The following is a 23,656-nucleotide window of genomic DNA, read 5'->3' on the forward strand; positions in this document are numbered from 1 at the left end:
TGGGAAGATGGAGCAGCAAACCTTCTGGCTTGGGCCTGCCTCTTTCTCCAGGTGCCCTGACATCACGAGTTGGATATGTGTGGCTCAAGCATCCATCGGCTGACCCGGACTCGGAGTGTTTGGGAAGAGCCCCTGCTTACTTGTAGCTTGTCCACTTGTGGCCTAGCATGTCTACGGGTGTGTCAGAGATCACTGGGCTTGCTGGGGTCTCTCAGTGCAGCTAATGGTGGAGGGAGAAGGCTTTGTGCCAGAACTGCTGAGAATTGTGTAGTTCTTCACAGCTGGTTGGCCACCTCTGGCTTCTGCCCATCTTTTCGGGGGTTTCCCCGGGAGAGAGGTGGGGTCTGTGGGCAAATCTAGACCTGCCAGTCCTGTGCCACTCAGCCTTGCCTTCCTGCTCAAGGCCTGCCTGCAGATGACTTGGCCATGCCTACTCTAAGCCTAATGGTCTTTGACGGGGCAGGGAGGGTGTTCCAGGCTCTCCCGATGCTGAGGAGAGAGCAGCTGTCCGTCCTTAGGCATCCTCTGAGTAAAAGGGGCAGAGAATGTCCTATCTCATCTTAACTCCAACTTCTTTAATTTCTGGCTGCACACATGCCCTCCAGGCATCGGGTCGGAAAGAGAGTGCTGACCCCATTTCTGGGCTGTTTCTGGAGGGGTGGGTGGTAGTTCTTTTCCCCAGGACCTGGGCAGGGGTGGTGATGGGGCTGAGAACCAATCCAGGGTCAAGCCCAGAGCTCTTCCTACCCCGTCCTGTTCTCTCCTCTCCCCTCTCCCCACCTCTACCCTCTTGACTCCTCTGCTTGGCAGTGGGCGCAAGAAGGAGGCCTGCTTGGCCAGAGAGAACTATTTTCCTTTCTGGTTTACCGTGGCCTCCGCACTGAGGATGCCCTCCCTCCCAAGCTGCCAGACACATGGGTAACCTCGCTGCCTCAGTTTCCTCATCTGGCCAGCGCAAGGCTTCCAGCCTAGGTGTTGGCAGCATTCCGAGGTGGTGATTTCTCCTTTCCCTTACTTTGGATGGCATATGAGGACAGGCGCAGAACGTTCCAGCCCCACCCCCTCCCTCAGTGGATTTTTGATTCATGAACATTCCCACTGTACTTCCCCTTGGCCCAGCCCCGTGCCAAGCTTAGTGACGCCAGGATGAGTAAAACCCAGGCTTCCACTTGGGCCAAGAAGGGAGTTAGACGCATAAACAACCAATAGGAAATACACAGACTTTCCAAGACCCTTGGCATCTGCTTCTTTGAGTATCCTGGAATGTCCCTTTTTTGTAGAAAGAAGCTGGCGTTCCTCTTCTTTTTTCATGCCTACCTCCTTTCACTTTCATTTTCTGTGGGCACTGCCCCAGCTTACGGCCCTGGATTCTGTGACTGTCGCAGAAGGGACCCTGCTGAGAGATTTTCTCTGCCGCATGGGGACACTCCCAGGGCCTGAAGCTCCGTGAGATCGCTTCCCCACAGATTCCCAGGACCCAGAGTCTGAAGGCTGAGCCCAGAGCAAGCTATCGACAGAGGTGACGTCACATAGTGTGTGGTGGAAGGGAGTTGGGGGGTGGTGAGGGCCTGGGCATTTGGGGAGGGGGCAGTGGACTGGGGTCAGTGCAACCATAAGCTTTGAAACGTCTTAGTTTGTACCATGAGTTTCGCTTCACCTGGGTTGGCATCTTTATAGCAATGTTCTGGGTCTGTCCCTGGCGGTAGCAGTGGGTTACCTACATGGGCCTGGGCTCGGGCCCCTGTGGGGAACCCAAATATAAGGGAATTAAAGACATGCCTTCTGGAGTTGCACTGCTTGGGTTCAAATCCTAGCTCTACCTCATCTACCTTGTATCCATGGACAAGCCTCAGTTGTACTCAGCCCTCTCTGTGCCTCAGTTTCTTCACCTGTATAATGGGGCTGATCCTAGTACCCACTTCAGAGTGGTTGGGAGGGTTAATGAAAGCACTTAGAATAGTGCTTGGCACATTGTATGCGGTTAATAAATGTTAGCCATTGTTGAAAAGAGAGCTGCGGTAGCCTGAATCCAACCAGCATGTTAGGGCCCTCTCATATGGCCTCAGAGAGAATTGATTCCCTGATCCCTTGGGAGACATTGCTCCTAATATTAAGTCAAGCCTTTTAAAACTTCTTAAAGCAGGGATGAAGCATGGATGTGGGAGCCAGGGGCCTTGATTTAACTCCTGGCTGCTTCAAACCCTCTGTGGGACCTCGAGCCAGTTTCTTGCCTTCTCTGGGCCTCAGTTTGTACATCCATACAATGGGGAGCTTGCATTGGTAATGTCTGAGGGTAGAACTGTGGCCGTCTTGGTCTCAGGGTGGGGCTGACTTGCTCTCTCCACTGCCGCCTGCCTGCTTCCTGAGAAGTCCTGCACTGGACCTCATTCTCCTCCCCAGATTGTGAAATGTACACGCAGGACGCCTTCCAGGCACAGAGGAGCCAGCTGGTGGAGCTGCTGGTCTCGGGGTCCCTGGAGGGCTTTGAGAGCATTCTGGACTGGCTGCTTTCCTGGGAAGTCCTCTCCTGGGAGGACTACGAGGGGCTCAGCCTCTTGGGCCAGCCTGTCTCCCACTTGGCCAGGCGCCTCCTGGACACTGTCTGGAATAAGGGTGCTTGGGGCTGTGAACTACTCACTGCGGCTGTGCAGGAGACCCAGGCTGACAGACAGCCCCCCGAGCTTCCCGGCTGCTGGGAGCCCCACTCACCCCACCCAGCCCGTGACCTGCAGAGTCACCGGCCAGCCATCGTCAGGAGACTCTACGGCCACGTGGAGGGAGTGCTGGACCTGACACAGGCGCGGGGTTTCATCAGCCAGTACGAATGTGATGAAATCAGGCGGCCCATCTTCACGTCATCCCAGCGGGTAAGGCTCTTCCCTCTTGGCTCATCAGAATTCAAAGGAAAAGCGTGCTTAGTTACCGAAACTGGTTTGTGAAGTCAGCCCTGTGGGGAGACATGGGTCGTGGCGCTTCCCCTTTAAGGGTAGCCAAGCAGGTGAAAGTTGCTCTGGAGTTTTGGTATCATGCCACTGCTGATGAGAGGCAGTGTTATATGGTGGCGAGCATCTTGGATTCTGGAGTCAGGACGATGCAGGCTCAAGGCCTGTGACTTTAGGCTTCTCTATGGAAACTCAGTATCCTTCATCTCTCCTGTCTCAGATTCCTCATCTGGGAAACACAGATGGGAGAATTCAATGAGGTGAGCTACGTAACTCTTAGAACGGTGTCTAGCACGTAGTAAGCACTCATTAACATTACCGTTGGCTACTGTCAATTCTGTTATCAGTGATATTCTGTACTTGTACGCTTTTAATGCTGTCTGCTTTAAATTAACAGCTCAACAGATGATAAAAATTCATTAAATTAAATCTGTGTTTAGTAATGAATATAGCGTTCTATGTACTAATATAGTTTAAATGCCCACATAGGATTTCTAATATGAAATTGCATTAGATCATAGACATTTGGAGTTGGGATAAGTGCCTCTGAATGTGACATTCCACAAGAACAGAAGAGTGTCTTTTGGGTATTTTTGAAACTCTTTGTTTTATTTTCCCCCAAATAGTGAACCTCAGGCCTCCCGTGATGCAGACGGAACAGTCATTAACACCTCACTTTATGGATTGGGAAATTTGGGTCCCAGAAAAGTGGTTTGAAAAAGCTCATAGTAGTTCATGAGAGGGCCAGTGCTGGACACAGTGCTTTGACTAATTCATTCATCATTGATTTATTCATCCAGAATCTATTTGATGCCTACTACGTGCCAGGCTCTCTCTTAAAGCTTATTGTGCTGAGAGCCTTGTACATAGTAGGCACTCAAGAAATACTTGTTGAAGAAATAATGAATTATTGAATGAATGAATGAATGAATTGGAATTACATTGCAGTGTTAGGATGGGCTGGGTTGGGGGACTTTCTAGTTACTGTTTTTGTCTATTTTTTAAAATATGTATTTGGTGTTTTTGTCTATTTTTTAAAAATATGTATTTGGTGTCCACGTGAGTTTAGGTAAGCCTGGTTGAGACTGATGGAATAAGTCTGTTCAAGGCTGTTTTAAAGTATTTATAGTATTTACGTTCAAGTATTTATAGAGCAGACATGTTCTGGTCCTCTCTCACTAGTGCACCTGAAACCTACAATTGTACCCTGAGCACTAGCTCCTTGAGCCTGGCCTTGGAGGGATTATAGAGACTCAATGAAATCACCTCTCATCCAAGTGATTTACATCTTTCAGAATTGTTTTTCCTATCCTTTATAGGGTTATGGCTCTTTTTTTCCCTCTATTTTCAGTTATTCACTTTCAGTGGGTCCTGAGAGGGAACCAGATTGGATGTGTATTCAACTGTTCATTTCACTACCCGATACTGTATTGACTTCTTTAAACGCATCTTGTTTATGGATGTTTTTCTGGCCTTTTATTGTGGTGGAAGAGAGATGCCCATGGTATTGCCGTAATCAGTAGAAACCTTCCCACACTTCTCCATCCGCCTTTCTGGAAAAATAATGACTTTTGCTTTCCCCACAGGCAAGAAGGCTCCTCGATCTTGCCACAGTGAAGGCGAATGGGTTGGCTGCCTTCCTTCTACAATGTGTTCAGGAATTACCTGTCCCGTTGGCCCTGCCTTTTGAAGGTATATATGTGTTCTTCTCAGTTCATCAGAAAGGGAAAGAAAGACTTTCAGATTCATGCTTAAGAGCAAAAACTCCAGCACGAGACTTGTCAGAATCCCACTTACTGGCTGTGCAAACACCCCTAAGACTCAGTTTCCTCATTTTAAGGGTAACATCACCACTGTCTCCCTGGGCTGTTGGGAGGATTAACAGGATTAATGTGTGTAGTATTAGGGCTTGCTTTTATTTCTTCCTGCACTGCAGAGGGATCATGGGAGCTACCTTGTCCTGAGAGCTAATACATATGTTCCTTACTAGCCATACTCTTGTATTAGAAAAATGTGGATACACTTTTTAATGGCTGGTACCTCTTGATCTCTGCAGTTCAGCTACTCATCATGAGAAACTCAGGAGCCAAATGGATTTAGATAATGCGATATCTCTCATTTCACATGGTCACCGACCCAGTTCAGGAATGGGAGAGGCTTGGATGGCACAGCTTGAACATCCTAGGCATCCTGCCAGGTGCTTTATTTACGATGTCTGTCCTTGGCAACAAACTTGAGAAGTAGGTATTGTTTTTTCCAGTTTACAGATGTGGAAACTGGGACAGGGAGATTGAGTGACAAGGTAGGGGAGGATGGATCTGGTTTTAGACCATCTGCACCTACACTTCCTCTTTTCCTGGGAGAAGAGCTTGTCGGTTGCAAAGAGAGGACGCAAGCCTGGTGTGTCTTTTTCCCCACATCACCGTCAGGAAAGCTCATCAGCACCCAGGGTCCCTGAACGGTGCATGGTGCTGACAGATGGATTTATCACCCTGGGCCCTGCCCTCGGGGCAGTGAGCATGCTTGTGGGAAGGATGTCGGAAGCCTGTGCTTGGAACCTGGGTGTGCACCCTCTCACCTGAGAACAGAACACAGACGTCGGTTTGTGACAGGGGTTGCTGCCCAGAGCATGGTACCTGGCTTGACCCTGGTTAATGTTTAATGCTGATATCATCAAGCACAACTGGCTCTCCATGCATTGTAACACCGTGCCATGGTGCCAGATTCCCCAGGGTGATGATTCCAAAAGTGATGATTGTGTTTGTTTTTAAAATGAGAGATATTTTTTTTTCCTGGAGAATTTTGATGGCAGCTGGAAAACCTGCATGGGAAATCAGGGTATTGAGAAAATATACATATTTTACGGTCTCCGTTCAGTGCTCCTAGTTTATCCAGATGGCATTAAGAGCAATGACAGGGACTTCCCTGGTGGTCCAGTGGTTAAGACTCCACGCTCCCAATGCAGGGGACCTGGGTTTGATCCCTGGTCAGGGAACTAGATGTTGCGTGCTGCAACTAAGAGCCTGCACGCTGCAACTAAAAGATCCCACATGCTGCAACTAAAGATCCCGCATGTGGCAATGAAGATCCCGCGTGCCGCAGCTAAGACCTGGCACAGCCAAACAAACAAGTAAGTAAGTAAGTAAATAAATAAATATTAAAAAAAAAAAAAAGCAGTGACAGTCATCAGCTTTGGGAACAGAACAGGAAGCACAATCACAGGACATGTCCCTTTGGACGACCATAAATACAGCTTCAGTGAGCTCAGAGTGCTCTGTGAGAATTACCTGTTAGTCTTTGAGCTGAGAACAAATGGGTCAGTACCTGGTTGGGGGCAGTGAGGCTGTGATGCTCTGAGGTCCCACCGCCCTGGGGTTCTGGACCATCATTTCCCCATTTCCTATAAAAAGATCTAACCCCTGACACAGGGAGTGGTTTGCTCATGCTGGTGTTAGGATGATAAAGGAAAGACAGCAGCCCTGTGGACACATCCTAGACATGAGAATTTTTATTGCAGAGGGTTGTATGAAGAGGATGGGGAAGTGGATATTGATCAGGGAATCTTGTCCAAGTCCTTGACCTGGGCACCCCAGTGACCCTGCCACCATCCAGTGCTGGGTCCACCCACGTAATCCAGGGTAATCTTCCCATCTCAAGGTCTTTAGTTTAAGCACATCTGTCTAGTCCCTTTTGCAAGTAAGTTAACATTCACAGATCCTGAGGATTAGGATGTGGGCACCTCGGAGGGGCCACTGTTGTGCCTATCACACCCAATAATAATAATGATAATCAACACCATTTTGTGAGAGTTAACCGTATGTCAGCATTCTTCTAAACTCTATTTTATCTCATTTCTTTCTAAAACAATCCTTCAAGGTGTGAATTGTCTCCAATTTTAGAGATAAGAATACTGAGGCCAGAAAGGATGAGAGGTTTGCCCAAGCTGATGGTGGACCCAGATTTCTTTTTTTTTTTTTAAGATTTATTTATTTATTTATTTATTTATTTTTGGCTGCATTGGGTCTTAGTTGCGGCACGCGAGATCTTCGTTGAGGCATGTGGGATCTTTCGTTGCGGCACGTGGCCTTCTCTCTAGTTGTGGCGTGCGGGCTTTCTCTCTCTAGTTGTGGTGCGCAGGTTCCAGAGTGCGTGGGCTCTGTAGTTTGCCACACCCAGGCTCTCTGGTTGAGGTGCGCGAGCTCAGTAGTTGTGGTGTGGGCTTAGTTGCCCTGCCGCATGTGCAATCTTAGTTTCCTGACCAGGGATCAAACCCGCGTTCCCCGCATTGGAAGGCAGATTCTTTACCACTGGACCACCAGGGAAGTCCCTGGCCCCAGATTTCAAACTTAGATGTACCTGACTTCAGAAACCGGGCTCCTAAGCCCTTAAACCTTCTGTTTCCCTTTAGAAAGAACAACTGAGGCTGAGTGGTGAGGGGACTTGTCTGCAGCTCCTGAACCAATATGGTGGGACAGGCCTCAGAATGTGGGTCTTCTGACCCCAACCTGGTGCTCCTTCTAATCTCCTACAGCTCTTTCCAATGTCAGTAATAACAATGGTGCTAGGCAATGTCTTTTGACCACTTTGTGTGGGACACTGAACAAAGAACTGCCATGCATTGTCTTCATTGGGCCATGGTTTCTTACATGGGTCCCTCTCCATGTAAGGTAGGAACCACTGCTTCTCCCATTTCACGGGGGAGAAAACTGAGTCTTGGGAAGGTTACGTGACCAACCTCAAAGTCCATAGCTTGTGAGTGGAGACCCAGGATGAGCACCGCCCATGTGTCACATCCCATTCCCCCAGGCAGCCCACCCTCTGGTCCGGTCCCATCTTCATCACGGTGCCTCCTCATTTGTTTCTTCTTCTGTCTTCCAGATGCCGCCTGTAAGAGGTACATGTCCAAGCTGAGGACCACGATATCGGCTCAGTCTCGCTTCCTGAGCACCTACGATGGGACAGAGAACCTTTGCCTGGAGGAAATATATACAGAGAATGCTCTAGAGATCCGGATGGAGGCGGACATGGCTGGACCTCTGCAGCAGAGCCCCGCCACCCTGGGCCTGGAGGAGCTTTTCAGCACCCGTGACCACCTCAACGAAGACGCGGACACTGTGCTGGTGGTGGGCGAGGCGGGCAGTGGCAAGAGCACGCTTCTGCAACAACTGCACCTGCTCTGGGCTTCAGGGAGGGCCTTCCAGGAATTTATTTTCGTCTTCCCATTCAGCTGCCGACAGCTGCAGTGCCTGGCGAAACCGCTGTCGGTGTGGACACTGCTCTTTGAACACTGCTGTTGGCCCGACCTTGGCCAGCAGGACGTCTTCCAGGTCCTCCTCGACCACCCCGAGCGCATCCTCTTAACCTTCGACGGCTTTGACGAGTTCAAGTTCAGGTTCGTGGATCGAGAACGTCACTGCTGTCCGACCGCCCCCACGTCTGTCCAGAGTCTGCTCTTCAACCTTCTGCAGGGCAACCTGCTAAAGAATGCCCGCAAAGTGTTGACCAGCCGTCCGGACGCGGTGTCGGCGAGCCTCAGGAAACATGTGCGCATGGAGCTCAGCCTCAAGGGCTTCTCGGAAGAGGGCATCGAACTGTACCTGAGGAGGCGCCATCGCGAGCCTGGGGTGGCCGACCGCCTCATCCGCCTGCTCAGAGCCACCTCGGCCCTGCACAGTCTGTGCCACCTGCCCGTCTTCTCCTGGATGGTGTCCAAATGCCACCAGGAACTGTTGCTGCAGGGCGGGGGGTCCCCGAAGACCACCACAGATATGTACCTCCTGATCCTGCAGCACTTTCTGCTGCATGCCTCCCCGCCGGACTCAGCGGCCCATGGTCTGGGAGCTGGCCTGCTTCGGGGCCGGTTCCCCACCCTCCTGCGCCTCGGCCGCCTGGCTCTGTGGGGCCTGGGCACGTGCTGCTACGTGTTTTCCACCAAGCAGCTGCAGGCAGCACACGTCGACAGTGAGGACGTTTCTCTTGGCTTCCTGGTGCATGCCAAGAGGGTCGTGCCTGGGAGCACAGCCCCCCTGGAATTCCTGCACATCACTTTCCAGTGCTTCTTTGCTGCGTTCTACCTCGCTCTCAGTGCCGACACGCCGCCATCCTCGCTCAGACACCTCTTCAACGGTCACGGGCCTGGCTGCTCGCCGCTGGCCAGGGTGCTGCCCAAACTGTGCGTGCGGGGTTCCGGGTGCAAAGAAGGCAGCGTGGCCGCTTTGCTGCAGGGGGCCGAGCCGCACAACCTCCAGATCACAGCGGCCTTCCTGGCGGGGCTGTTGTCCCAGGAGCGCCGGGGCCTGCTGGCCGAGTGCCAGGTGTCTGAGAAGGCCCTGCTCTGCCGCCAGGCCTGCACCCGGCGGTGTCTGGCCCGCAGCCTCCGCAAGCACTTTCGCTCCATCCCACCAGCCGTGCCGGGCGAGGCCAAGAGCATGCACGCCATGCCCAGCTTCATCTGGCTCGTCCGGAGCCTGTACGAGATGCAGGAGGAGCGGCTGGCGCTGGAGGCTGTGCGTAGGCTGGACGTCGGGCATCTCAAGCTGACATTCTGCAGCGTGGGCCCGGCCGAGTGTGCTGCCCTGGCCTTTGTGCTGCGGCACCTCCGGCAGCCTGTGGCCCTGCAGCTGGACCACAACTCTGTGGGCGACATTGGCGTGGAGCAGCTGCTGCCTTGCCTCGGCGTCTGCAAGGCTCTGTAGTGAGTGTTGCTGGGAGATGCTGGCTGGGCACGGGGGGAATGCCACCATCGGGGTGCGGGTAGGGGAGCCCCGTGCTGGGAACCAGCAGTCCAGGCCCAGCCCCAGGCCCTGCCACCCCTTTGGTGCAACCCCAGCCGAGTCCCCTCCCCAGTCTGGGCCTTAGTTTCGACTTATAATAGCGGTAGCCGTAATTCATGAAATGGTCCATGTGCCAGGCACTGTGTTACGCTCTTCCCAGAGATACCTCCTTTAATCCCCACGACCACCCTGGGCTGTAGGGAGGGACATTATTTTCCCCATTATCCTCAATTAGAGGCTCCGAGAAACGAGGGGACTTGTCCAGGGTCACATAGGAGATGGCAGAGCTAGGATTCACAAATCACATCTTTCTGGTTACCAGTCTCTGCTCTCCACAAGCAACCTGTGTATGGACGGGCTTCAAAGGCATCATGGCAACCTTTAAATCACAGGCAAAGTTGGGTGTAATATGTGTTTGTATTAGGAACCACCTCCAAATCAAAGGTGACTTGCACCCCATGAGAGATTTTATTTTATTTTTTAAAATTTATTTATTTATTTATTTTTAATGGACATATAGTTGATTTACATAGTGTATCAGTTTCAGGTGTACAGCAAAGTGATTCAGTTATACATATATATGTCTATATCTATATATTTTTTCTATTCTTTTCCATTGTAGATTGTTACAAGATATTGAATATAGTTCCCTGTGGTATACAGTAAATCCGTGTTGTTTATCTGTTTTACATATGGTAGGCTACATCTGTTAATCCCATAGTCCCATGAGAGTCTTTAAAATCCCAATGAGATGGAAATTTTGAGACCCAAGAGATAGAAAGTGGCCACAGAGTTTCACCTGCTTTTTTTATTCCTTATGTAGTGCAGAGATTTTGGCCTGGCCCTTACTCTCAGCCCCTGTCTAAAGGTGTGAGCTTTCCCACATTTCTGCCCCAGCCCCCGTGGGCCTCTCTTCACATCTTGGGCCAGATGAGGGCAGAGGGTGTGCCCAGGTCAGGTGGCCAGCATGCTGCAGGCTCCCCAACTTCCCTTCCAGTCTTGAAAGGTGATTCCTGCTCCCTGCTTTAAACCTCTGAGAAAGCAGAAGTTATAGCTTTAACTTGAAATTGACTCACAGCCTCTCCAGGGCTTTTGGTCTACCCCAGGTGACCTTAGATTGACTCTGAGCAAAGAAGAAACCTCTCCTTGACTTTATTAGGGTGACCTACCTTCTCTGGGCCAAAGCAGTGAGATTTTTTTTCTGCATGGAGCCAAACACATGGATATCTACTAGAAACTGTGTGGTGGCCTTTGTTATCAGGACCATGGTCATAGATTTATAAATATAATGCAATAATAATGTAATATATAACATATCATAGAGAGTTAATATGTATATGATACATAGTTAATGTATGTGATAAACATGTATATATAGGGAGGAAGCTGATTTGGATGATTTGAGGAGAGTTTAATAAAGGGACCGCTTACAGAAGCTTGGGCAGGAGTTAGGAAGAGCAGGTAGAGATGGTGCAGGGTCCTGGGGCCGGTGACAGTGGGGATGGGGTAGGGACAGGGCTGTTGACCTCCTTAGACCTGAAGGGGTGGGGGTGGGAGGAGTGGCTCTTGGCTGAGAAGAGCATGCAGAGAGGTCTGTCTGAAAGGACCGAGGCTGCAGCAGCCTGGAAAGGCGAGAGCTGGGGGTAAACCCTGGCCTTCCTCTCCTCCCCACTCTCGCCTTAACCCACAGGGAGCCGGAGCAGGGTGTCTATGATGTAGTCCACGGGAATCAGCTCCCCACCGAGAGCCAGGCGGAGAAGGGGGAGAGTGGATCTGGCCGGGTAGACGGAGGTTGGCAACACAATACCCTAGTTCCCCAGGAAGGAGGAATCATGATATATGCATTCAGGAATTTCGAGACCTGTCTGTGGGAGCTGTTCTCCTGATAGAAATATGAATGTGTGTTTTTCTGGATAGTGGACCTCCAGAGTAGTTCTCCAAAGGGTCCTTGAACCCCAAGGGGTCCAGAACCTCTGATCTGGATAATCCTCATAGATGGATCCCTAGATTGAGTGGCTCCCCTTCTCCTGGGCTGGGAAGGCCCATGTGACTGCCACGGTGTGTGGAAGGGCTGGGTGGAGGCTGGGGCCCTGCCTCGATTTTCAGAGAAAGACCAGGATGGTCTGGTTCTAACGCTCAGACCGGGGTGTGCAAAGGGACTTGTGGAAATGCAGATTCTTGGGCCTGTTCCCAGTGGTTTCCATTCTGTAGGTCTGAGGTGGGGGCCCCGGAATGTAGGTTTTTAACCCAGTGATTCTGCTACAAGCGGTTCAGAGGCCACACTGTGAAGACTGCTGCTCTGTGGGAACCAGCTTGATTTTCCATTAACAGTGAAAGTCCCTGACCAAGTTCCTCTGAGCTTTACCCTACACACACTTGGGTATTGAAACCATCATTGCTACGGGGGAGGGGCAGAAACCATGAGGTTGCTGCGTGGGCATTTCCTGTGTGTGAGAGAGACAGAGACAGACAGAGACAGAGATAGATAGTGAATGAGGGAGCGGGGCAGAGGGACAGAGGGAAAGAGACAAAGACAGGGAGGGCGGGAGGGAAGTGGGGAAGGGAGGGAAGGGGGGAAGAGAGAGAAAGGAAAAGAGAGAGAGAGGTTTCTCTCCCACAGTGCCAAGCTGCATCTCTCCCACTTGAAGCTGTTTCCATGCCAACCGAAACCCTCAGGCTTCAAGAAGCCCCATACACAAAGTGCCCCAATGCGTGTAGGTTTCTTTAGACCCCGATTCTGACTCTAGGGCGATGGCTTTCGAAGTTTTTTGACTCTGACCCACAGTCGGAGAGGGTGTGAGCAGGCACACGGGCGTGTCAAATTGAAATTTCACAAAATAACCTATTAACCGCGATACACTCTGCTCTCTTTTTCCTTTCTCTTCTTTTTCCAATTTAAAAATGCTGCTCCAAACCTTCTGAGTTGATTTTGTGATGCACCAATGCATGAATCTGACGTTAGAGCCCAGAGCAGGCCGGAAGGGAGAGGCTGTACAACGGCATCGTTTAGAGTGGGTTTTGGAGCCAGAAAACCTAGGCCGCAATCCTTTAGGTGCTGTGCAACCTTAGTGAAGTCGCTTCACTTGCTGGGCCTCAGTTTCCTTCTCTCTGGTGGACATCATAATAGTACCTACTTCATTAAAGATTAAAGAAGAAAAGAAAATAAACAGAAACAAAAAAAAGATTAAAGAAGATTAAATATTGTTACTCTTGGGAAGTGCTCCATACGTGCGAGCGATCATATTACAGGTAGCTTTTACTATGTGCCAGGTGCGCACAGGGCTTTATGTGCGCTATCTCTTTAAATCCTCACCAGAGCCCAGTGAGGTCGGCATTACCATCCTTCCTTTTCTACAGATAAAGGGACCAGCAAATAGCTAGTAAGTGGCTGCCAGGATCAGAACTTCCTTTGAGGGACTCCAGAGAGCCTGAGGTGTTAACCTTTAAGTCAGGGCCTCCCAAGTTGGCCTGAAGATGCAGAATCATGGGCACAGTTATTAAAATACACAGATCCCTGAGCCCCTCCCCACACTTGCAGACTCACCAGCTCCAGGGGAGGGGCCCGGGAGTCTGTATTTATATTTATTTATTTTATTGATTTATTTTTTATTTTTGGCTGCCTTGGGTCTTTGTTGCAACTAGAGAAAGCACGGGCTTTCTCTAGTTGCAGCAAGCGGGGGCTACTCTTCCTTGCGGTGCGCGGGCTTCTCACTGGGGTGGCTTCTCTTGTTGCAGAGCATGGGCTCTAGAGCGCAGGCTCAGTAGTTGTGGTACACGGGCTTAGTTGCTCCACGGCGTGTGGGATCTTAGTTCCCTGACCAGGGATTGAACCCGTGTCCCCTGCATTAGCACGTGGATTCTTAACCACTGTGCCACCAGGGAATTCCCGAGAGTCTGTATTTTAGGGTCACTTTCAGATGATCTTGTGATCAGGTGAGTTTTGGGAACGCTGCCCCCAGAAGAGTGTCAGAAGGGACCTGCCAGGCAGGGGCTGGCTTGCAGGGGTGTTGACATTGGGTACTGGTTTCCAAAGTTTGGGCCGCTCTTGTCTAACTGGTCATCTACCTGCTCACCTGGATGGTGGTAACCACCGCAGCCCCCAGGGGTGGTCTGCCTAGCTCCCACTGCACCCTTCCCATGCATCTGCTCCTTTCCACCTCGGAACCTTCACGATGCTCATTTCCCTTTTACAGAGCTGGAAAAAGTGCCTCAGCTTAGGTAGTGCCTTTCTGAGGATTCCAGGGTTCTTTAGCGTGGGCTCTGGGTCCCCACTTCCGAAGCCCCCCACCCTACAGAGTGAGTGACGTCAGCACCCTGGCCAGCCATGGGGGAGTCTCCACTTTTCTGGGGTGCTCTTTCCTTGTGGCGTTTCCAAGAAGCACAGATGCTGGCACTTCTGGCTTGAGCAAAGGTCTCTTTTGGGGTTTTGTTCGTTTTTTCCCCTCTCTCATCAGCTCTGTTTTCAAATTTATTTATTTTGTCTTTTTTATAGCTTGCGAGATAACAACGTCTCAGACCGAGGCATCTGCAAGCTCACTGAACATGCCCTTCGCTGTGAGCGGCTGCAGAAGTTAGCGTAAGTCAGGCTGGGCCGTGGACGTTTGGCCCCGTGTCCCCAGCCTCACTCCAGGCCATGCCGCCTGGGCAACAGCTGTGAGCAAGGGACAGGCTGGGACAGGGACGTTTGCGTGGCTGGAGGGCACAGGGGACTCCTGTCCTGAGGGACCCGGCTACCCGGGCTTTGGGTGGCCGCTGTCCACTGTGCCTCATCTCATCTCCATGTCTCTTCTCTCTCGGAACTTTCCAGTCTTTTCAACAACAAATTGACCGACGGCTGTGCGCACTCCATGGCCAAGCTCCTTGCATGCAAGCAGAATTTCTTGGCTTTGAGGTGAGCCTGGGGCTTCCCTACCCCTGGAGACAGTGTCTCGTCCCCACAACTGAATCAGTTTGGTCTGGTCTCGGCTCATAATGGGCGCGTGATCTCCTCGCTGAATACAGGGGCAGTGTCTCGTTGTGAGCAGGGTTTCACTAATGCTGTGACCTTCCCAGCAAACTCTGGACCAACTCTGCTGAGGCTTCCTGCCCTTTGACCTTTATCTCCCAGGACTGAAGAGGGTTTCCAGGACCTTTTTCTTCCCTGTGTCTAAGAGTGTCACCAGCTCTCTGGGGTGCCCGAGTTCCCTGATGTACACTGAGCACGTGCTTGGCAGGAGGTGGAATGCAGCCGTCACTTGTCACCACAGCGAGGCATCCAGTTGCCAAAAAGTTCTCAGAAGGTCCTTCTACTGCCTGGGGTCGGGGGGGTCCAGTCTGGGAAGTCTGCGTTTCTGCTGCTCCCAACCCTCTCGGCCTCAACTGGAGTCTCTCTCCCATGTGACACTGTTGTGTGGCCCCTCCAGCTAGTCCTTGGGTTGGCCTGGCTTCTCTTTCTCTCTGGGATATTCTTGCCTCCTGGATTTATGAGGCAGTAAAAGAAGACAAAGTGAGGAGTTGCCTCCATCCTTTCTTTCTACCTGCTGGGCTGGGTTTAGGGATAGGAGCTGCCATTTTGAAACTGTTGACTCAGTCTCAGGCAGGGCTGCTGAGGCCAACACCAAAGGTGTCATTCTGTACCAGGGACTCTCTTTTGCTGCCACCACCTGCTCCCCCCACCTCTGGAACCCGAGAGCAGCTGTGGCCAGAGCTGGGCTGGCCCAACCTCCAGGGAGGGCTGTAGGGTAGCAGTAAGGTGCTGCACCCAGAACTTGAGACCTGTGTTTTTGGTCAATATAGCATCATAGTTGAGAGCACAGGGCTCTGGAGCCAGACCAACCAAGGTTTGCATCCAGCATCCCGGAGATTTGAATCCTCATTAGCTGTGTGACCTTGGGTCAGCCCACTACCTCTGTGTCTCTGTTTTCCCTTCTATAAAATGGAGATAATGGTTATAGCTACCTCATAGGTTGTTGTGATGATTAAGCGAGTTAACATACATCAAAAGCTGGCACAATGTAGTGAGTGCTTTCTGTAGGGAGCTCAGTGCCTGAAAGATGGTGGGTAAGTCACGTAAGTTCTCAGCACGTTTATTCTGTTCGTCCAGTCCTCCCAGGAGGGATTAGATGTGCAACACATTTATTGGGAAAAATGCCTATGAGGGAAAATTGGGGAAGGAAGCTGGGGGAGGCTGGGAGAGTTGGCCGACTGCAGTGCAGGTCTGACCCTGAGTGAGGGAGAGAGGGAAGGAAGGAGGGGTGGGAGGAAGCATCTTAGACCCCAGTGCAGATAGGGGAGAGGACAGAAGGCTGTTGGGGAGTCCTCCAGCCAGTGTGCCCAGCAGAGGAGTCTCGGGTCTCCCAGTCCTTGGCTGGGAGCAGCCCGTCGGAAACAGGCCTTGGTGCAGAGGGGACGTCGGACTTCTCAGCACGGCAGCTGGGGCCCTTGGTTACCCAGGAAGCTCAGAGGTCTGAGAGGCTGCCACACCCCTTCCGGAGGAGAATAATAATACCTGCCCTACAGGATTGTTGTCGGCCAGAGTGGCTTAAAGTGTATGAAAGTTCTTTGAAAGATGAAACTGTATTATTATTCCAGGAAGCCTCGAGCTGTGGGTGAGAGTTCTGGGCACCTCCCTGAAACTCTCTGAGGTGCCTGGATTTTGCTGAAACCCCCTCCTCGACCCCTGCCCGAAGGCTTAGCAGGATCCCTGTCTTTCTTTCAGCCGCGTGGGCCCGCCCCAGGCCCTTTCCAAACAGGCAGAGGCTACCCGGCGGCCACAGTGAATCTGGGAAGGCTGCGGGGGGCGGGGGGAGGCGGGCTCTAGCGAGGAGAGAGTGGAACAGTGAGTCACCCTTGCTCCCTGGGGGAAGCCTCCTTCCCGGACGGCTGCCTGTTGTGGTTGCTGCGCAAACCTGTCCCATTGCTTTGCAAAACAGGCCCTTCCACTCCTTTCCCTTTGCTGGTGGAAAATGAAGTCCGCAGGAGCCTTGAGGGAGCTCCCCCGGCGTGAACAGCACACACTGCGTCTGCCCAGCTGGAACTGGAGGGCTGGTTCCTGCATCCTGCGGAGAAGTCCTCAAAGCTGTCTCCCCTGTTTCTCTGTCCAGGCCGCACTTCCCCCGCCAGACCCCGGTCCCGGGGCGCTAACGGTGCTCCCATCCTGCTCTCTTTCTCAGCCTCCTCTGTCTTTTCCTTCCAGGCTGGGGAACAACCACATCACGGCCGCGGGAGCCGAGGTGCTGGCCCAGGGGCTCAGAGCCAACACCTCCCTGCAGTTCCTGGGGTAGGTGGGATTCTGGGGCGGAGGGGCTTGTGGGGATTCAGGGGCAGGCGAAGCCAACTCTTCAGCCAAAAGGCCCCACAGGCCGCCCAGGCTGCAGTGGGGAGGGCGAGGCAGGGAGAGCGTGGGTGGCCCTCGGCTGCCTCTGCCTTGCCTGGCGCTCAATAAACAGGAAGTTCAGGATGTCAGGTTGGGGGAGGGCAGAGCCCATGAGCGGTGGCAGGAAGTCCTCGAGGGTGCTAGGGCTGTGCTTCTCACCTTTGTCTATAGGTTGGAACCACTTGGGAGCTCCTGAAGAATGCCACTGCCTGCCCCAGACCAATTAAATGAAATATCCAGATACAAGGTCCAGGAATCAGTAATTTTAAAAAGCTCCCCAGATGATGCGCAGCCTAGGGTGAGAGCCAAGGAAAGAGAAGGAAGTGGGGAAGTTTGGACACTGGGCCCAGGATGGGAGGGGCTGCACCAAGTCCTGCAGAGCCCTTGCCGCCTGTAGGGTCATGCCAGACCTGCCAGGAAGGGGAGCGGGGTCAGACGCAGGCGGGGAGGGCAGTCCTGCAGACCTCAGGGCCCCTGAGGGGGGCTTCCTCTGTTTGCTGGGCAGAGCGGTACCCCCCAGTGTTGTACCTGTACAGTCCCCTGCAGCACCTCTCCTGTCCTGTCTTCCCCTGGTGTAAACTAGAATCCATTTGATAAGAACTGGGGGCTTTAGAACCCAAGACTGTAGGAAGAGAGAATGATCTTAGGGCCGGGTGTTCCAACCCATTTTATAGGCAGGCAAGTTGCCCTCCGGCTCAGTTTGAGCCCTGAGTGGGACCGCGTTGCTGGAGACATCAGCACCTTTTCCAGGATGCATTAGTAGCAGCACAGAGTCTAGGAAAGGGTGGCCGCGGCCCCACCGAGTCCCTTCCTGCTTGAGATCACATCTTGCACATCGGGGGGGGGGGGGTGTTTATCTTTCAACACGTTATTTATTAAGGTACCTGTCTGGGCCTGGCCCTGTGCTAAAATCCCAAACACTATCATATGATACAAATTGTTCTGTAGCTTGCATTTTGTTTTTCTTAACAGTATATTATAGGCATTTTTTTCATATGACATGATCTCATTTTTTAAAGAATAGCTGCTTAGTATTCTGGTGGATGTCGTGATGTGTTTAGCTGGTTGCATGTCGATGCACACTTTAGGTTGTTTGCAGGGTTTTTGCTATTACAGTGTCACATCCCCGGAGCACAGAGCAGTGCTGGCACAGGGCCAGAGCTCAATAACTATTCACCTAATGAGTGAAAGTGCAGTGAGCATCTCAGGGCCACTGTCTCTGCTCACGTGGGCACCTACAGGTCCAGCCTAACTTCCCACACGTAAAATGGCCAGGTCCCAAGGTATGAGCTGGGCTCTGCCTTTGAAAAGGGGTGTGTCCAAATTAGTGTGGGTCTGAGGAGTATGAGCCAATAGGTGAAGGAGTTAGTTGCCGTGAAGGGCCCGGGGACGTGAAGCAGGAGCAAGAGATGAAGAGCTGGCTTGTGGAAGAACAGTTAGCCTTGTTCTGGGGGGTCCCAGAGGTAGTTAGAGACTCATGGGTGGCAGTCAGCACCAGCACGTCTGACCTAATGTCAGGAAAAATATCACAACCGTGAATTGGCTTTGAGAATGAGTTCCTCGTCCCTGAGGGTGTACACTGGGTGGGCCTCTAACTATTTTGTAAGTCTGATTTAAAGAAGCTAAAAAACCTGAGTGAAGGTTGGCCATCCCTCCAAAAAATGGAGGCAAGTTCACTTTGCTGGGACCTAGGAGTCCCCCTGAGGCCTTTCTGGGATTGGGTGGTCCTGCCCCTCTGATTGGGGCCACAGAGAGGAAAGGCACATGTCTAGAACACATGGCAGGTTCTCACTGACACTGTCTGTTGACTCTGTTGTACTTTTCAGGTTCTGGGGCAACAAGGTGGGTGACAGAGGAGCCCAGGCCTTGGCTGAAGCCTTGGGTGATCACCAGAGCTTGAGGTGGCTCAGGTATGCCTCAGTGTTTGTCCTGAAATTGTCATGGGGGAGCCAACAGGAGGAGGGAGGAGCTTGGGCCAGTTCTGAAGATCTTTGAACTTCATTTGTAGCCCCTTATATTAGATAATTGGATGAGAAAGAAAAACCACTGGATTTGGAGTCAGGACACTTGAGTCTTTCTGGGTGACTTTGGGTCACTTCTCCTCTCAGGGGTCTTGATTCCCTATCTGTACACTGAAGGTCTTGGGCTAGATCAGATACACTTTAACTCAAGGGCCAACTCCAGTCTGTTACTGGGGGCTGCCCAGTACACTATGTTGGGAAGGATTCTAAAGCTGCTTCTGGGCTTAATGAAAAAGAGCGCTGTAATCCATTAGTGATGTCTGACATGGAGCAGACTAGGACATGGGGCAATGTGTGCCATGCATTTTGCACTTCATGGGTTATCTTATCTCTGAGGTCCCTCCCTGCTCTGACACATTTTTCTTCCTTGATTACATCCAGCCTGGTGGGGAACAACATTGGCAGTGTGGGTGCTCAAGCCTTAGCATTGATGTTGGAAAAGAACATGGCCCTGGAAGAACTCTGGTGAGTTTAGGGGATTCATTGCTCTAGAGAGGCAGACGTCAGCCTTTCTTCATTCTCTGGCCTCATCTGTGGAAGCCATTGTGTGTATAAGACAAAGATGGATGACTGAATGATTGGGTGATTGTGTTTGTCTTTGTCCTGGGTGACGTGAAGCTTATAGAGCCTGGCATATAGGTGCTAATTCTTTTCATTTAATTATATTGATTGGTTTGTTGGTTTGTTTACTGCCTCCCTGGGGCATAACGGTTAAGAGAACAGACTCTGGAATCCAGCCAGCTGACCTTCAAGGCCTGCTGTGATCTTAGGCAAGTTAAGTAACAATCTCTGAATCTTAGGTTTCTTACCTGTAAAATGAGAGTATGGATGGTTTCCACTGTAAAACACTTTTGTAAGAATTAAATGAGGTAATGCTTGTGAGGAGTTTAGTACAGTGTCTGGAGTGTGTGTAAGCACTCCCTGAATGTGACATTGTAGTAGTGACAGCATTTCTATTACTCTTGCTGCTGCTCCAATGACCGCTGTTTTGTCATTTCGAGGTGAATGTGAGTGCCTAAGAACACTGGATATTCAAGTCAGGGTCATGTGCAAGGTGGAGTAGAGTTTGGTGGAAGTTAAAAGATGAACCATGAATCATATTTATCCTGATTCCAAGCTTTCCATCCTTTAGCTGCCACTTGTCTAGCCTTCTTCTGACATATTCTGGGCAGTTCCAAATTATATCAGGGAGATAAAATGCGGAATGTTTGATTTTTCTGGGAAGCATAAAGGCACTGAAACCTATGAGCATGGCCACAAAATGAATATTGCCAATGGGCCTTGGCAGGGCCCACTAACAGGGCCCAGGGCTCACTAGCTCTGCCATTGTACCATTGAGTATATCCTGATTGGGTTCTACAGCTTGAAATTTCTTGTTAGAGGAGTGCCTCACTGTGAGTGTATCGGTTATGACTGCGTTAGGCTGCAAGTGATGGAATGCCTTTATTTACAGTGGCTTAAACCTGTAAAGGATTGATGTTTTCATGTACATGCAGTTTGGAGGTAGGCAGCATGGGGCTGGTATGGCAGCTACATGAGGCCAGCAGGGGTCTGGACTCTGTCTCTCTAATCCTTCACATCCTTAGTGTGTGGTTTCACCCTCATGGTTGGTTTCCTCATGGTCACAAGGTGGCTGCTGCAGCACCCACAGCACTCCTTCTGTATTCCAGGTTCAGTCTCTATATCCAGGAAGGGCAAAAGGCTGGGTCTCTCCCCGTTAAAGAACATTCCCAGAGGTTCCCATCTGTCAATTTCTCCTTATGTGTTGATGGCCATGTGGATGTCACTTGGCCAACCCTGGCTGCAGTGGAGAGTGGGAAATATAGTTTTTCCACCAAGCACGTGGCTGCTCCAAATGACATTAGCCTTCCATTAATGAGAAAGAAAGGGAAAATGGGTACTGAGTCACTGGGACATGAGGGAACTTCTTATGTGAAGGAGCCCTGGGGCAAATTCTCTCCCAGAGATGTCCCAGGAATTGAGACCCCTCATACCCTGCTTGACCTGTTCTTACTTTACTGGTAAATGTGGGTTTTCAGATGTTGGATATTCTTAATTGGAGGAGGGGGGGCACATGCATTCATTTTTATTGGCGTCATCTTCCATAATAAACATTACCATATCAACTGGGTTTTCTCCCTTGTTCTTGCCAGCCTGGAGGAGAACCACGTCCAGGATGAAGGTGTGTGCTGTCTCGCGAAAGGACTTGAGAAAAACTCAAGTTTGAAAGTCCTGAAGTAAGGAACCTGTAAGCAGGAGCTGGGACAGTAATGACTGGCCTTGGGAGGGGGTGTTTCTGAATCAGAGATCCGGGAGGTTTCCCAGCCTGGCTGACTCACAGGAGGTGGCCCGGTAGAAAACTGCTGGTTTTTCTGTGTTCCCCCAATCCCAGGCAGGGATTCCAGTGTACATTGTGTACTTGGGAGGTAGTCCCCGCAAACACTGGCGAGAGGGTAGTGAAATGAGGCCGGGGAGGAACACTAACCAAAAAAGGGTGTGTTATCAAGCCGGTTATCACTGGGGACCTCTGGGGTACAATCCTGTGGGCGAGAGGCAGCGGGGGTATTTATCCACCAGCTGCTGTCCTTCACATATTGAAGTGTGCTTGTGGGGATATTTGTTTTCTGGCACATCTGGCTTGCCCCGAACATGGCTGAGTATACTCCTGGGGTCAGCAGAAAGGCCTCAGGCAGAGAATGGGGGTCTTCCCGGCAAGCAGCCCTCAGAGGTAGAGGTGAGAGCTGAGGGAATATGGGCGGGTTGCCCACAGCATCTGCTATGGTGGCTTACAGGCCGGGCCCTTCCCCGCCTCCAGGGGTCCTCTCTGACTCAGGCAGGAGAATTCTGATGGTCATCCCCAGTGGTTCCTCTTGGTGTGTTACGCAGGCAGGCATGCTTGCTTTTACTCATGTGTGCGTTCATCCATTTATGTATTGATGCAAGAAATGTTTCTGGAGCACCCAGTCCGTGCCAGGCTCTGTTTGAGGCACTGAGGATAGAGTGGTAAAAAGGCCCCTGCTCACATAGCTCTTAAATTTGAATAGGAGAGACAGATGATGAACAAGTAAACAAATGAGACCATTTCTGTTAGTAATAAGTGCTCTCAAGAGAATTCCAGAGAGAGATGACAGGGAGTGACTGGAGAGGGTAGGGGAGTTGCTGCTGGGTAAGGCCTCTCTAAGAAGGTGACATCTGAGTTGAAACCTGAATAACAAGAAGGTTCCCGCCATGCTGCGGTCTTAGGGATGTGCATTCCAGGTGGGCAGAACAGCAAGTGCAAAGGCCCTGTGGCAGAAACAAGCTTGGTGGTTTTGAGAACAGAAGGAGGGCCTGTGAGCTTGGACTGTAGTGGACGGTGGAGTGGGAGGTGCTGGCCACAGCAGCCTCAGAGCCCTGGGAAAGATTCGGGAGTTTATTCTAAGGACATTGAGAAGCCTTCGGAGGGTTTTAATGAGGGCAGTCGTGTGATCTGATTTATATCATCCAAAGATCGTGCTTATTGCTTTGTGCAGAACAGGTGGAAGGAGGGTAAGATGGAAGCAGGGAGACCAGCCAGGAGGCCCTTGCACCCTTCCAGACGAGAGATGGAAAGTAGATCAGGCTGAGGGCAGTGGAGGAAGCTGGTGAAAGGGGATGGGAGCTCGTGGAGGTCCTGCGGGTCCAGAGCTGGAGGGCTGGGCAGCGGTGGTGCTGCCGGGGAAGTGATCGGGGGACCATTAGAGGTGCACTCGGTGGTCAGGGACCCATGCCACAAGGAGAGGGATGGCGGATATGAGCAGGAGCCCAGCCAGTGGTCACCACAGGCTTGTGGAACGGTGCTCTCTGAGGCTGGAGCCACACCAGCCATAGTGCCAAAGGTCTCATTTCCCAGGGATGTCAGCGCACCAGCAGATGGCTCTTTTTGCTAGAGGAGACTGGCCTCTGCCCTGGCAAGCGTGGCCCGGGGAAGACACTCACCTTCCGAGACCAGCAGACAGCTGCAGCTGGGAGAACGTCTGCTTTGCTGCCAACCCGCCATCCACTCTGGCAACACTTGTTGTGTTGCTTCACAGGAGCTAGGAAGTTGCCAAATGTTTGGGGAAAACACTTCCACTCGTCACATGGGTGAAGCTCGGGCTTGGAGGCCCTGGTGAAGCTTGGGTTTGTCCGCGCTGGGATCCCAGGCTTCGCACACAGGGCGGCTCTTGGCAATACCTGGTTTATTATCGACCATGTGTGGATGAGGCGCATTTGTCCTCCCTCATTGTCACAGGCTTACCCCGCTCGAACCCCACAGATGCCAGGCAATGGGAGCAGCCGATGTCCCACGCTGCTCTGTCGAGAGTCTTATAATTCAGCACCACTGAACTGTATCCTCCTCCACTGTTTCCCCATAAAAATCGAGCTTCTCACATATCTTAAAAAAGAAAAGCAAAGCTTACATCCTTCTTCTTCCAGACGTGGTCTGTGCCAAGCCTTGGTTAAGACTGCAGGCTCTGGAGCCTGACAGCTGGGGTTTGGGCCCCAACTCCACCATTACCAGCCGTTCCTGCTTGGATTTGTGCCTCAGTTGCCTCAAGTATAAAT

At 51.5% G+C, this 23,656-nt stretch overlaps 1 protein-coding gene across 2 annotated transcripts in view; it reads left to right on the forward strand.

Moving 5' to 3' along the window:
• Window positions 1–23,656, forward strand: part of NOD2 (nucleotide binding oligomerization domain containing 2) — a 30,674-nt gene that overhangs the window by 3,544 nt on the left and 3,474 nt on the right. The window contains exons 2-11 of one of the 2 annotated variants that reach the window (XM_059903790.1): window positions 1,281–1,519; window positions 2,371–2,867; window positions 4,529–4,634; window positions 7,821–9,636; window positions 14,208–14,291; window positions 14,523–14,606; window positions 16,890–16,973; window positions 18,896–18,979; window positions 19,472–19,555; window positions 21,244–21,327. In XM_059903790.1, the coding sequence (XP_059759773.1) occupies window positions 2,409–2,867; window positions 4,529–4,634; window positions 7,821–9,636; window positions 14,208–14,291; window positions 14,523–14,606; window positions 16,890–16,973; window positions 18,896–18,979; window positions 19,472–19,555; window positions 21,244–21,327 (2,885 nt within the window). In that variant the 5' untranslated portion in view covers window positions 1,281–1,519; window positions 2,371–2,408. The remainder of the gene's footprint in view (window positions 1–1,280; window positions 1,520–2,370; window positions 2,868–4,528; window positions 4,635–7,820; window positions 9,637–14,207; window positions 14,292–14,522; window positions 14,607–16,889; window positions 16,974–18,895; window positions 18,980–19,471; window positions 19,556–21,243; window positions 21,328–23,656) is intronic. The other variant, XM_059903789.1, reaches the window with a different exon arrangement.

The sequence above is a fragment of the Balaenoptera ricei genome, chromosome 19 (genome assembly GCF_028023285.1).
Source record: "Balaenoptera ricei isolate mBalRic1 chromosome 19, mBalRic1.hap2, whole genome shotgun sequence".
NCBI lineage: Eukaryota > Metazoa > Chordata > Mammalia > Artiodactyla > Balaenopteridae > Balaenoptera > Balaenoptera ricei.